The sequence below is a fragment of the Dromiciops gliroides genome, chromosome 5, assembly GCF_019393635.1.
Source record: "Dromiciops gliroides isolate mDroGli1 chromosome 5, mDroGli1.pri, whole genome shotgun sequence".
NCBI classification, from domain to species: Eukaryota; Metazoa; Chordata; class Mammalia; order Microbiotheria; family Microbiotheriidae; genus Dromiciops; species Dromiciops gliroides.
Genome location: NC_057865.1, coordinates 46,731,654 through 46,745,925, shown reverse-complemented (window position 1 = coordinate 46,745,925; position 14,272 = coordinate 46,731,654). Strand labels below are relative to the sequence as shown.

At 41.4% G+C, this 14,272-nt stretch overlaps 1 protein-coding gene across 1 annotated transcript in view; it reads right to left on the bottom strand.

The window, feature by feature from the left end:
* LOC122728531 (cartilage associated protein) overlaps window positions 1-14,272 on the bottom strand; it is a 56,362-nt gene that overhangs the window by 27,817 nt on the left and 14,273 nt on the right. Inside the window, exons 2-5 of the mRNA XM_043967209.1 lie at window positions 11,809-11,958; window positions 9,126-9,297; window positions 4,549-4,677; window positions 511-656 (exon numbers count right to left, since the gene is read on the bottom strand). Coding sequence (XP_043823144.1) covers window positions 511-656; window positions 4,549-4,677; window positions 9,126-9,297; window positions 11,809-11,958 — 597 coding nt within the window. The remainder of the gene's footprint in view (window positions 1-510; window positions 657-4,548; window positions 4,678-9,125; window positions 9,298-11,808; window positions 11,959-14,272) is intronic.

The window sequence follows — 14,272 nt, the reverse complement described above, 5'->3', positions numbered from 1 at the left end:
TTACCAGCTGTGTGACCTTGGACAAATCATTTAACCTCTGCTTGCCTCAATTTCATCAAATGTAAAATGAAGATTATAATACCGCCTACCTCCCAGGGTTGTTGTAAGGATCAAATGAGCTAGCATGTGTAAAGTGCTTTGGCACATAGTAGGTGCTAAATAGGAGGGGGGAGGGATGATATGTAAGTAATATGCTCATTACATTTAGTTGTCTCATCAAACACAGTCCCAAAAGGCAAGAGATGAGAAGGCACTAACTTGGCTTCTTTGCAGAAATGAGGGACTATAGGTATATGACATACAACGTGTTTTTCAGTATATAACTTAGTGAACCCTCTCCCAGACCTCCTCTCCCACTCACTCTTTGTCTCTGTCTCTGTCTCTGTCTCTCTCATTATACAAGGCATGGCTCTCTGGGAAGAGGAGGGGAAATGTAGATGTTGCAAAAACAAAAGACAAAACTGTACTAAAAATGGAAATTTACTCAAAGAAAAAAAAACACCAACTTACTGGTCTGGGCTGGAAATGCTCATCTGTGAGGCCCCACTTGTCTCTGTGGTACTCATAGTAAACCAGATTCTGTTTCATGACTTCATCTTTCTGATCAAAGAGCATGTAGCTGGCAACACATGGAGCAGCATTCTTCATGTCATTCACTGGATTGGATGGGGAGGGGAGGAGAAAAATCGGAAGGGAAGTAATCCAAAGGGTCACATTTCACTAGAAATGGGGCACAGTTTCCTAAAGGTCTACAAAAAATAGGATGAATCTATGGAAAATCTGACATGTCTTATTAGGTGATCTTTGATTTGAAAAACCGATAATTGGGTAATTAGAACTAGAAAGAGTATTAGGCTAAGTAGGTTCCATAAAAAGTGAATACCTGATGTAGGATCTGGCATCAGTGTTGGGAAAAGGAAGTACTTTTTGTGTAAACAAAATCAATTTTGCTAAGATAAAAAAAAAGAAGCTATAGACTGGGAAAAATCTTTGTATCAAATATCTCTGATAAAGATTGTTACCTAAGACATATACAGAATTAATAGAATATATAAGATCAACAGTCATTCATTTTCCAATAAATTAGTGGCCAAAAGCTATGAGCTAATGCTTTTTCAAAATAAGATTTGAAGAGTATTCACAACCCTTGGAAAGCTGGTTCCAAATCATGAGTAATAAGAGAAATGCAAATCAAAACAGCTTTGATGTTTCACATTACAGCCAACAAAGAGGAAATAATGACAGTGGATAACTATGGTGCATGAATATAAATATGCCATAAAAAACAATATAAGGAATTCTGAGAAACATGAGAAGACATATGAAGAGATACAAGATGAACAGAAGTAAGCAGAATCACATAAGAAAACAATATACAAAATGACTACAACAAATGTAAAAGGAAGGAATAAAAAACTCTCAAAACTAAATTATAATATAATATAATATAAAATGTAATATAATAACCAATCTTGGCCTCAAAGATATGAAAGAATGGGCTTCCTTCCTTTCCTCTGAGAGGGGTGAGATTATGATATGGAATGTTGCATATAATGTCAAATGTGGTAGTTTTGCTGAGCTGTTGAGGGTTGAGGGTTTTTTTTTTAATCTTCATTACAAAAGGAAGGCTTGGGGCAGCTAGATGGTGCAGTGGATAGAGCACTGGCCCTGGATTCAGGAGTACCTGAGTTCAAATCCGACCTCAGACACTTAACACGTACTAGCTGTGTGACCCTGGGCAAGTCACTTAACCCCAATTGCCCCTCAAAAAAAACAAAAACAAAAACAAAAGGAAGGCTTACTGGGTAGTAGAGAGGAGGGGTGTGGAGATTTAGAAACGAATGTTACAAAAACAAAAGGCATCCATAAAAACTTTTTTAGGATAATTTAGAAGGCTAAAAAACATGTAAAAAGGAAACAGAAATACCATTTTGGGGTTTTCTTGTAAAGGAAAATGCCACTGGGTAAATGGTCCCTTACCTTGTGACTCTAAGAAAGTCACTCAACTGCTGCCTGTTTCCATTTTCTCAACTGTAAAATAGGGATATCTCCCAGGGTTGTTGTGATGATTGAATGAGCTGATATTTGTAAAGTACACAGTGCTTGGCACATAGTAGTTGCTTAACTGCTTGTTCCCTTCCCTTCACCATTACTCCAGCTGTTCTCTGAAACCAGATTGTGCCAGCCATGTAGGCCTGACCCAGACTGTGCCTGAAAATGTTCTTTTAGGCCTTGACTTATCTATCCTTAGTTCCCAAAGGCTCTAGAGGGCTGGGGTGACTCAGGTACTCAGCACTACTGCAGGGTGTGGCTGGGTCATCTGGACAGAATTAAACCCGTTCCTAGCCTCCAGGGACCTTAACTCTGGTGAGTCAACCTGACCAATAGGCTGCAAAACACAAGAAATCTGACCAACACCCTTGGGGCCAACATTGAAAGAAGATCAGGGGTGAGAAGAAGGGTAAAGGGGTCACCAGCTCTGGATGGGGCCTATTCAGCTTTCTGTCCTACAAGTTATAAAAACTAGGCTACCTATAAAATATCCCTTTGGATGTGTGACTTGTGCCACCCAGTGGTGATTTAATGAAATGATTCTATATTTTTATAGAATTAAGAGCATAGGATTCCTAACTCCATAGCTGGTGGTCAAAAAGTCAATAAGCATTTATTAAGTGCTTACTATATTCCAGGCACTGTGGTACCTTAAATACATTAAAAGAAAGACTTTCTCAAAAACACAAACAAAGCTAAAAGAATTAGGCCAACATCATTAGGAAGTTCCTTCCACTCTAGTAGGAATTTGGAGATAGACCATTTTATTGACACAAGCCACCTAGTCCAACACCCTTATTTTACAGATAAAGAAACTGAGATCATGAGAGAAGTGACTAGCCCAATTTCATACAGCTGGCTCCAAAATGGCGGACCCATCATTAGGGTATAGCTCTCTAGGCTTCTTAGATAGCATTCCTTCCCCTGCTCCAAGCTTTATCTCCTGCTCTTGGAATTTGGTTAGAGCATGAGAGTACACGTATGCTATCAGGACATATGAGAGAGGACAAGATGTACCAGGATACCATCTCATTGTCAGAATCATTTAGATGCCACTTAGTGGTTATATGATCCCCCCAGGGCTTCTGTGACCTAGTCAGAGGGTCTATGGATAGAGGTTTGGAATGTTCAGAATGTGAGTACTATACAGACAACTCCCCACTCCAAAGAATTTAGTGCACAAGAACCAATCCAAATTCCCATGTAAGCCACCTACCACAAATGAGGGCATATGGCGTAAGTAAGGGAAACGGGCCTGGCTCTGGAGTTAGATTAAGAAGCTATCATACCTCTTTTTGCACTGTGACTTTGGATAATTTGATTCCCATCACTGGGCCTCATCTTCCTCAGGTTGAAAATGTAGGGGTTAGATTACATGGCTTCCAAGATGTCTTCCCCCCACATCTTATCATCTGTGTCAATATGATCAGCAAGATAATCTTCAACTCTGATTCTGCCTGGGGCCAGATTTGCTGGACAAGAATTGGGCTGGAAGGAGACTAAGATGTCGTACAGTCCAGCAATGAGATGGGGGCTAGACTGCATTGGGAAACAGAACTCCATGGTGAGGAAATTCTCTGCCAAGTCTGGCTGGCGCCTTCTCTGCAATTTGTAACTGTATAGAACTATCTGAACTGGAGAGAAGTGAAGCAATTTGTCCAGGGGCCACACAGTCAGTCAGAGGAAGGACTTTCTGTCTTTGAGGTCTAATCTAAAATAATTTCATTTTATCCTGACAGGAACTCTGGGTTTTTGTTGTTGTTGTTGTTTTTTGGGTTTTTTTGCAGGGCAATGGGGGTTAAGTGACTTGCCCAGGGTCACACAGCTAGTCAGTGTCAATTGTCTGAGGCTGGATTTGAACTCAGGTACTCCTGAATCCAGGGCCGGTGCTTTATCCACTGCGCCACCTAGCCACCCCCTTGTGACAGGAACTCTGTAGATATTTATATGTGTGTGTCACACATACACACATTGACCTGTGGATATTTATATGTATTTATATTATACACACATATGTGTGTATAATCTTATCTTATCCTTGCAGCAAACCTGTGGATATTTCTATATATTTGTATTTATGCACACATATGTACATATAACCTCATTTTATCCTTATAATAATTCTGTAAAGGGTTGTTATTATTATTCCCATTTTTAGGTGAGGAAGCTGAGATTGAGAGATGAATGATTTATGAAGGCTCACACAGCTAATAAGCATCTGAGGTGGGATTGGAAGTCAGATTACAAATCCAGCCCTCTTCCCCCTACGCCACACCACCTTTCCATTTGTGGGATTGAATTCTTGTCAAATTTATGAAGTTTTCATTTCAACCCAAGGGATGAAGCCCTTCCAATGGGACAGATGCCTCAGTCATTATAAGAAAAGACATCATGCAAGGTCTATAAAAAATGCTATGTCACAACGGTGCCCAAAGAATTGTGGGAAAGATGTACTTCAGCATAAGTCCCATCCCTAGAGAGAAGTCAATCACTTACACTTATAATATGCAAACTGTAGATAGTGATACATGGTGGCCACAAACTTCTCCACGGGGTAGCCCCCTATGACGGGGGTGAGGTTCTCTTCACATTTCAGTTTGCACTCCAGAACTTCAACATAATGGTCTAGAAAAACACAAACACTCAATATCAGACAGTCAACCATTTCTCAACATGACACCGCTCTGAAGGTTTTCTTATTCCAGGATTCATTGCTCTTTCCATTATACTTTGCTGCCTTGATTTCACGTGTCTTCCAAGGCCTACAGCCTTCTCCACAAATTCTAGCCCCTAGACTGAAGTCCTGGCCATTTACAGCTAAGACTTCCTTCCTGAAGGCCAGGGCTATGCCTCATATCCTCTGCCAGGTTACCCACATATGCTGGATGCTGCTGCTGACCCCTGATGCTGGTCAGTTGGCTGCTTGGGCCTGGCCTCCACTCACTGACAAACTACCTTGATAATGTAGTCTGCCTGCCAATACATCGACTGCTGTTTACTGCTGGGCCTTAGTGATGCCAACCATGTGGCAAACTGAATTCCTCATTAGCTAATTAATGCCTATAGAAAGAAATGCTCCAGTGACACCCGACCCACCAATCCTGAATCTCTCCTGTTATCTAATACCAGTCCCCACACAATACCAACAGGTATGTCTTGCCTCTAGGCTTTGGCTATCCTCAATCTGCCCCATAATGCTACTCACTGGAACCCAATGCTAGTAAGTGGAGTTAACTAACTAATGGAAAAAAAGGTCATGGCTATGAGAGATTCAGGATGCTCCTGGGTGTTGTTGTTATTGCTGTTTTCATCTAGACTTGTTATTTTATCAATTGAGAGGGAGGGAAAGGGAACAAGCATTTATTAAGTGCCTACTATATACCAGGCACCATGTGAAGAACTTTATAGTTACTATCTCATTTGATCCTCACAACAACCTTGGGAGGGAGGTGCTAATACCTCCATTTTAGAGTTGAAACTAAGGCAGACAGAGGTTAAGTGACTGGCCCTGGGACACACAGCTAGAAAGTGATTGAGGTGGGTTTTGAATATGGTCGTCCTGTTTCCAAGCCCAGTGCTCTATCCACTAGCTGCCATTCTAGACAACTCTTGGTGTGAAAATTCCTTCTCTCAATACATACCAGCCATGGTTCTAAGTTCTACAAGTAAAAAGTGACTTACCTAGAACCACACAAGTACATAGGAGAGGAAAAACCTGGACTCAGTTCTTGCTAACATTATTAGTAAGCTCTCCCAGCTCCCACCCCCAAGCATCATGCTGCCTCCTTCTGATTAAAGTTTATTTATGATAGCTTGCATTTACATACAACTTTAAGGTTTACAAAGCACTTTTCTCACAACAATTCTGACACTTGTCTGCCCAGTGTGGCCTTGGGTAAGACACTCAGTTTCTGAGCCTCAGTTTCTTCATTTGTAAAATGAAAGAGGTTGAATTAGATGAATTTTGAGATCCTTTCCAAGTAGGGAATGGAAGTATAATTTTACAGATGAGGAAATTGAGGCACGGAGAGGTCAAGAAGATTTATGCTGGGTCACGCAGAGACTAGGTATCAGAGCTAACATTCGTATTCGGATCCTTTGACTGATTCTGAGACCAGCGCTCATTCCGCACCTCCATCCTGCCTCTCTACTCAGATTCCACCATATTTACATTCCACTCTGTCCAGCCAAACTCATTCTGAGTTTCTGTTATTACAAACAGTGTTGCTATCAATATTTTCAAGTAGATCTTTTTGTGTTTGTTTCAGACCCAACCTGACCTTTCATCGATATAGGAGCTTTCAGTGAGGAAATTCCTTCTACCAATGTGGGTCAGAACATGTTCTACAATCTAGAGTCTGGAGTTGTCTTAGAGGTTAAAGGACTTACCCAAGATTACATGGACCTCATTCTAGGCCAGCTCTCTATACCTCTACCCCTACCCCAGCCTCTCCTTTTCTTTTTTTTTTTTTTTTTTTTTTAGTGAGGCAATTGGGGTTAAGTGACTTGCCCAGGGTCACACAGCTAGTAAGTGTTAAGTGTCTGGGGCCGGATTTGAACTCAGGTACTCCTGACTCCAGGGCCGGTGCTCTATCCACTGCGCCACCTAGCTGCCCCCCTCTCCTTTTCTTAATAGAACTTTTAGTGTCATCCACAATATTTCTTTTTGAATATTTACAAAACCAGGATTATTGGCTCAAAGGATATGATTTTTTTGTTTTTGGTGAGGCATTTGGGGTTAAGTGACTTGCCTAGGGTCACACAGCTAGTAAGTGTTAAGTTTCTGAGGCCAGATTTGAACTCAGGTCCTCCTGAATCCATGGCTGGTGCTCTATCCACTGCACCACCTAGCTTCCCCAAAGGATATGATTTTTTAAAGCTCTGTTCATGGACCATCCCTTACATGAAGCCACAGGGGATTGACAGGGTGTTGGATTCAGAATCAGGACAAGCTGGGTTTGAATCCTAACTTAGTCACTAGTTGTAATGGGGAAATCACTTAACCTCACTCAGTATCAGTTTCTTTATCTGTAAAATGGGGATAATAATGTCATCAGTCTCCCAGGATTATTGTGAAGATCAAATGAGATAACATGCAAAGAGCTTTGTAAATTGTGAAGCCCTAAATAAATGTTATTGTTGTTGTTGTCATTATTATTATTATTATCATATGTAAGTTCCTATTATAAAGTCAAGGAACCATATTGATAACAATCATTACAGGTGCAAATGAAATTGGGTTAATACTAAAAGGGGCAGCTAGGTGGTGCTGCAGTGGATAAAGCACTGGCCCTGGGTTCAGGAGGACCTGAGTTCAGATCCCACCTCAGACACTTGACACTTACTAGCTGTGTGACCCTGGGAAAGTCATTTAACCTTCATTGCCCTGCCCCCCTCCTCAAAATACTAAAAGAAAACACAGGTCTGAAAAAGAAATTCATTTAAAGAGTTTATGGGGTGGGGAAAGAGTTTATGGCCCAGAGAATCACTGTTATACATAAGTCTAGGAAGAATTTTTAAAAGTGGTAATGGAAGGGGAGAAGAGAGTTCATTCAGTGCATATGGGATGGTGCGAAAAAAGACCAGGAGATGGGAGAAGGTGAGGTAAAAGGCATCTTCAAACTAGGAAGTATGGGAAGGGTTAGTAAACATTTTATAGACTAGAAAAATTGAGGAAGATCCCCCCAAAAGGTTTTTTTTTTCCCCTAAGCTATCTGCTATGTGGGCATCTTGCTTTTCACTCTGTAAATAAATTTCACACATTTTTTAAAAAGAGGAAATGGTCACTAGAAACCAGAATCAGGATAACAAGCAGTCATGGTAGCCTAATTTCATTTCCCTTTTTGGAGGGAATTATGGCACAGAAGATCAGTTACACCTGGATTCCAGCAAGGTCTAGGACAAAACATCTCATGAACAAGATAGAGGCAGAAGGCTGGGACAAGTTACCTGGTGTTGTTGAGCAATCAAACATAGAGAGTGGTAATTAATTTACTGATATCAAATCGGAGGGAATGCTTTAGTGGGCAGCACCCCCTGGTCAATCAATTCCAGCAGCTTCCCTCTCACCTCTGGGATCAGATATAAGATTCTGTCTGGCCTTCAAAGCCCTCCATAACCTGGACTGTCCCTACCTTTCTAGTCACTTTATACCTCGTCTCTGGGATCCGGCAACACTGGCCTCCTCAATGTTCCCTGAATGAGAAACTCCATCTCCGGACCCTGGGCATCATTGCTGGCCATCCCTCATGCCTGCAAGTCTCTCCCTCCTCCTTTTCTCTCCCTTCTGGTCTCTTTGGTTTTCTTCAAGTGCCTGTTAAAATCCTACCATCTGCAAGAATGCCAGTGTCTTTCCTCTGTGGATCATCTCCAATTTATATATAGCTCGCCTGTATATACTTGTTCCCCTATTAGATTGGGATTTCCTTGAGAGCAGGGACTGTTTTTTCCCCCAAAGTTCAGTAGAGTTCATGGCACATAGTAGGCACTTCAAAAATGCTTGTTGATGGACTCACCTTGTACCTCAACACTAGTAACTGGGTGACTGACTTGTTTCCCAAGGTCCAAGTTCCTTTCTTGGGGCCCTTACTTCTACAAGAATTCTTTATTCTTTGTTCTCATTTCTCCCTGCCAAAGGTCTCAAGCCCTACCTGCCAACTACCATCCTGATGGCCTGCTTTACCTACTACCCAGCCCCAGGCCTCCCTGATGCTGACCACCTGCTTGCATGTCTCTCTGCCTACTGTGTTTCCAGATGCCCCTGATGTCTTAGCTGCCTATCGCACTTACCTCTCAGCACTCACTTTAGCAGCCCTGTTGTGCTATCTACCTTGTTTCAGCAGTTCATCCGCTGGCCCCTGATACCTATTGTCCCACCCCACCCCACCAAGAAAGTGCCCCTGTTTACTTTAAGAGACAGCCCAGGATAGAGTACTGGCCCTGGAATCAGGAGGACCTGAGTTCAAATCCGGCCTCAGACACTTAACACTCACTAACTGTGTGACCCTAGGCAAGTCACTTAACCCCAATTGCCTCACCGAAAAAAAAAAAGAGAGAGACAGCCCAGCACCAACCTGCTATGGAGAGATAAAAGTCTTTGAAATCCTTGATCTCCCGAGAGACCTCACAGGCAGCAAGACATTCATAGAAGGCTTTGAAGAAGTCTGGAAGAGCCAGTTCCATGTCAGTGATGGATGTCCTCCAGTTCTCTCCATTGTATGCCCGCACGGCTCTGATGAAGAGGTTCTGGAAGAGAATGTGAGCCGGCTACCATCTTGCAGGGCTGGGCAGGGGCCTCCCTGAGATCTCTCATGAACAACTGTAAATATTCAGGCTCACTCTCTTAGCTCTCCTTTAGTTAATCAAATATTATGGATAAGGGATAGAGGTTGGACCTGTGGTTTCATGGGAGTAGAAAATACCTCCTACCAAGGCAGATGGCCACTTTCTCATCTTAGAGAGAAGCCCATGGCCCTGAGAGGGCCCATGTAGCTTTACTCATAAGGCCACGCAGCTAGCATATGTGTCAAAGGCAGGACTTGAACCCAGACCCACTAACCAAAAGTGGGTCTCTTTCAAGCTCATTTTAAGATGGAGATGTTTGTTATTTAAGATTAAGTTGAAGAGTTGAAGAAATCCCTTTCATGGCAGCTCCATACAGCTATTTAACATCTCCAGCTGTGACTGTAGCTGGGGAGGGAACAAAGATGCCTGGATGAAATGGCAATAATAATAATAACAATAACAATAACTTACATCTATATAGCACTTCAGAGTTTGTAGAGCACTTTATACATGCCAAGTGATTTGATATTCATAACAGCTTTGTGAGGTAGATACTGTACCTTTGAACAGGTAAGGAGGAAATTAAATGATTTTCTCAGGGTCACACTGCTAATAACAAGAAGTGGGATTTGAACAAGGTCTTCCTGACTCCAAGGCTGAGTTGGGGTAGTTGGGTGAGAGTTGGGGTACTCAACAAAGCCTTGTGAGACAGATATCTGTCTTCCCCTTCCCAGTCTTCCCCTATATCCAGACACCACCAACAATGGTGGATAAGAGTACTGAGCCTGGAGTCAGGAAGACCTGAATTCAAATCAGACCAAGTCACTTAGTCTCTCTCAGCCTCAGCTTCCCCATCCAAAAAATTTGGATAATATCAGTACCTACTTCGCTGGGTTGAGCTAAGATCAAAAGAGAACATGTGCAAGGCACTTGGCAAATCTTAAAGCAATACAGCAATGGTAGCTGTTATTACTCAAGGATATCAGAAATACTCATTTCTAGAGCTTTCTGGTAGATTAAAATGCCAGAAATACAAAGATTTTAATATAAAATAAAAACCATAGAACTATACAGAAACATTATCACATTCATTTTTAAAATTTCCATTTAAAATAACCAAATATTAATCCATTGTATGCCCTTTCATTATAAACCTAGGAAGAGAGATTAAAGTAAAAATATTCCCACAAAAAGTGATTTTAAAAAGCACCATCCATGGGGCAGCTAGGTGGCACAGTGGATAGAGCACAGGCCCTGGAGTCAGGAGGACCTGAGTTCAAATCCGGCCTCAGACACTTAACACTTACTAGCTGTGTGACCCTGGGCAGGTCACTTAACCCCAATTGCCTCACTATAAATAAATAAATAAATAAACAAATAAACAAACAAACAAATAAATAAATAAATGAATGAATGAATGAATGAATAAATAAAAAGCACCATCCTTGTGTTTATCTGCAATGCTATGCACTTATTTGTTTATATTCACAAAATATTATCTTTGAAATAGAGCCAGGATAGCATAAGTAGAGTGCTGGGCTTAAAATGAGGAAGACTTAGTTCAATTCTCACCTTTGACCTTTATTAGCTATGTGACCTTGGGTGAGTCACTTAACCTCTATGTATGCCTCAGATATTTCTGTAGAACTTATCTACTTATACATAAATACACACATATGACTATGTGTGTGCATATATATATATTTAAATAATAAACTTCTCCTTAAGATGAGTTTGAAAACCCATATACACATATATAGGTGTGTATATATATATATGAGTATATATATATATACACATACATATGCATTTGTAAATCTTTATTTGCTTTCTGTCTCCCCCATTAGATTATAAGCTCTCTGAGGGCAAGAACTGTCTTTTTGTCTTGTCTTATATCCCCAGAGCTCAGCACAGTGCCTGGCACATAGCAGGTGCTTAATAAATATTTATTAATTAATTGATTGATTGATCATTACAATAGGCAAAATCACAGATAATTCCTGTATTTTTAAAATCTTTGAAAATACCATTCTTTGCCCCTGTAATGTGAGAAGCTATTTCATCACCATAAGTGTCATTTGTTATACCAAAATTATAGAACCTTGGGTCTAGAGCCAGAAGAGATCTCAGAACCCATCTCATCCAACTCTCTCTTGCAGTAAGAAAACTGAGGCTCAGGGAGTTTAAGTAAATTGCCCAAGGTCACAATGTGGTAACAAGGGTCAGAGGTGGGGTTGGAATCTGGGTCCCCTTACTACAGAGAGGATGCTCTTTCTACTTTCCCAAGCTGTTTTCCCATCAATCAATCAAATCAATCGGCAAAATTTATTAAATTCCTGCCATGAGGCTGATTCTGTGCGAGGTATTGGGGAGACAAAGCGAAGAAGAAGGAGGAGGAGGAGGAGGAGGAAGGGAGAAAGAAAGAGAAATAAAGAGAGAAAGAGAGGGAGGAAAAAAGGAAGCTGAACCTACCTCATAGGATTTGGTTTCCAAGTCTTTAATGTAGTCCTCAGCCCCGGGCATGCTCTTGTAATAGGCCATATTTCTTAGCATCATTTCATCATTGGGGTGCTTCAGAAGGAAGGTGTGTGCTGCTGCAATGGCTTTTGGAAGATTGTTTGCCTAAGGGAATAGAAAGAAGGGGGGGAAAGTCCTCTTTATTGACTCTGGCCCTGAATATTGCAAAACAACAATACTGGATCAGTGCTTCTAGGAAACATCAACACACCCTTGTTATGATGGTAACTTCTAGGGACCTGCAATAGATCTGGCATGTTCCAAGGGCATCCATTTCATAAAGATGCACAAATACAATATCCAAGAATCAGAATTTTTTTACTGCTGAGATTAACTAGTAGAAGCTTGGTTTTTCTCTTCTTTTTTTTTTGGTGTGAGGCAATTGGGGTTAAGTGACTTGCCCAGGGTCACATAGCTAGTAAGTGTTAAGTGTCTGAGGCTGGATTCAAACTCAGGTACTCCTGAATCCAGGGCCAGTGCTCTATCCACTGCGCCACCTAGCTGCCCGGAAAGCATTGTTGAACTTGGTGTCACCAGACCTGAACCTGAATCCTGGCTTTGCTGCTTACTACCTTTGTGACCTGGGGAAGGTCACTCTAACATTCCAGACCTGTTTTCTTATCTGAAGAATATAAGGGGCTGGACTGAATGACTTCTAAGGTCCTTTGGGGTTCTAGATCTATGAACCTACTGGGGGAAAAAAAATTAGAGGCAGAAATTGTTTTTGAGTCCCATCTTCTTTTCTTCCTTCCTCTTTCCTCAAAAACAAAAACAAAAACAAACAACAACAACAAAAAAACAACTAGAAGAGAAAGGAACAAATCTGATTTTTCTTTCCTCTATCTCAAGCCCTAAATATAGTCATAGAAAGAGGAAGTGAGTACACACCCTTTCCCATATATACAAAATCACATGCATACACATATACACATCAGCAAGTTTGCCCTTTCTCTCTTTCTCTTTTTTTTAGGCAATTGGGATTAAGTGATTTACCCAGAGTCACATGGCTACTAAGTGTCTAAAGGGCAGATTTGAACTCAGGTCCTCAGGTCCTCAGCACCACCAGGGCTGGTGTTCTATCCACTGTACCACCTAGCTGCCCCTCCCTTTATTTTCCAAGAGCTCTAGGGCAACGGACAATGGCATAGCTAAAACGTCTGGAAAGTAGAAGGGTCCAAGGAGGAGCTGGGAGAGACTTCAAACTCATAGGTCAGAGCTTTAGTACTGAAAGAGACCCTCACCAGACAGCATGACACAAAACAAGGCTATGAAGGGACCTGAGAAGTCATTGAGTCCGACCCCTTAGGACTCCAAAGTAAATATTCCTGCATGCTACAATGCCTCTGTTCACACAGCCACAATTCACCTCTTCTGCAGCTGAACTGAAGCTCTGAGCTTAAGTCACTAAGACTCGTCCCTGATCCTACACAGAGGCAAAATGGCTCTGGTAGGAAAGTTATCCTGTTAAAAATATAACCTTCTGGGGGCAGCTAGGTGGCGCAGTGGATAGAGCACCGGCCCTGGAGTCAGGAGGACCTGAGTTCAAATCCGACCTCAGACACTTAACACTTACTAGCTGTGTGACCCTGGGCAAGTCACTTAACCCCAATTGCCTCACACACACACACAAAATATATATATATATATATATATATATATATATATATATATATATATATATATATATATATATATATATATATATATATATATATATATATATATATAATATACATACACATACATACACACATATACATGTATGCATATATACATACACACACACACACACACACATATATATATATAAAACACCTTCCCAGGGTCAGCTAGGTTGGCAGTTCATAAAACACTGGCCCTGGATGCAGGAGGGCCTGAGTTCAAATCCAGCCTCAGACACTTGACACCCATCAAAAGCTCTTCCAACTCTTTTTCACTTTATGCAAATCTCCAAATGAGGAGACTCCATTGATCAAAGCAGGTCAGCATTTTCTTTACGACTTATGGTCTTAGAGGGGAGAAGTGACTTGCCCAGGGTCACACTGCCCGTGTGGCTCAGAGATGGGACTTGAATCCAGGTCCGTTTTTTAGGCCACATCACTATCCACTATACCTCACTACCTCATCTCCTCCTCCACTGCACACAATAAAACATATAATTATCAGTCTTCCTCTTCTTTCTCAAGTTTCAAAGCATAAGCTGACCTCCTCCCCTGCCAAGGCTAACCTCTCTACTTGATTCCTACATGTAACCCCAATCATTATCCCTGCCCCCATCAATCTCCCCCTATATACTAGCTTCTTTCATATTATGTACAAACATGCTCACATATGCCAGCCTTCAATGCCTATCCCCATATTTCTCTTCCTCCCTTTCATGTTTGACACCCCCACAATTTATTATTTATTTATTTTGGCA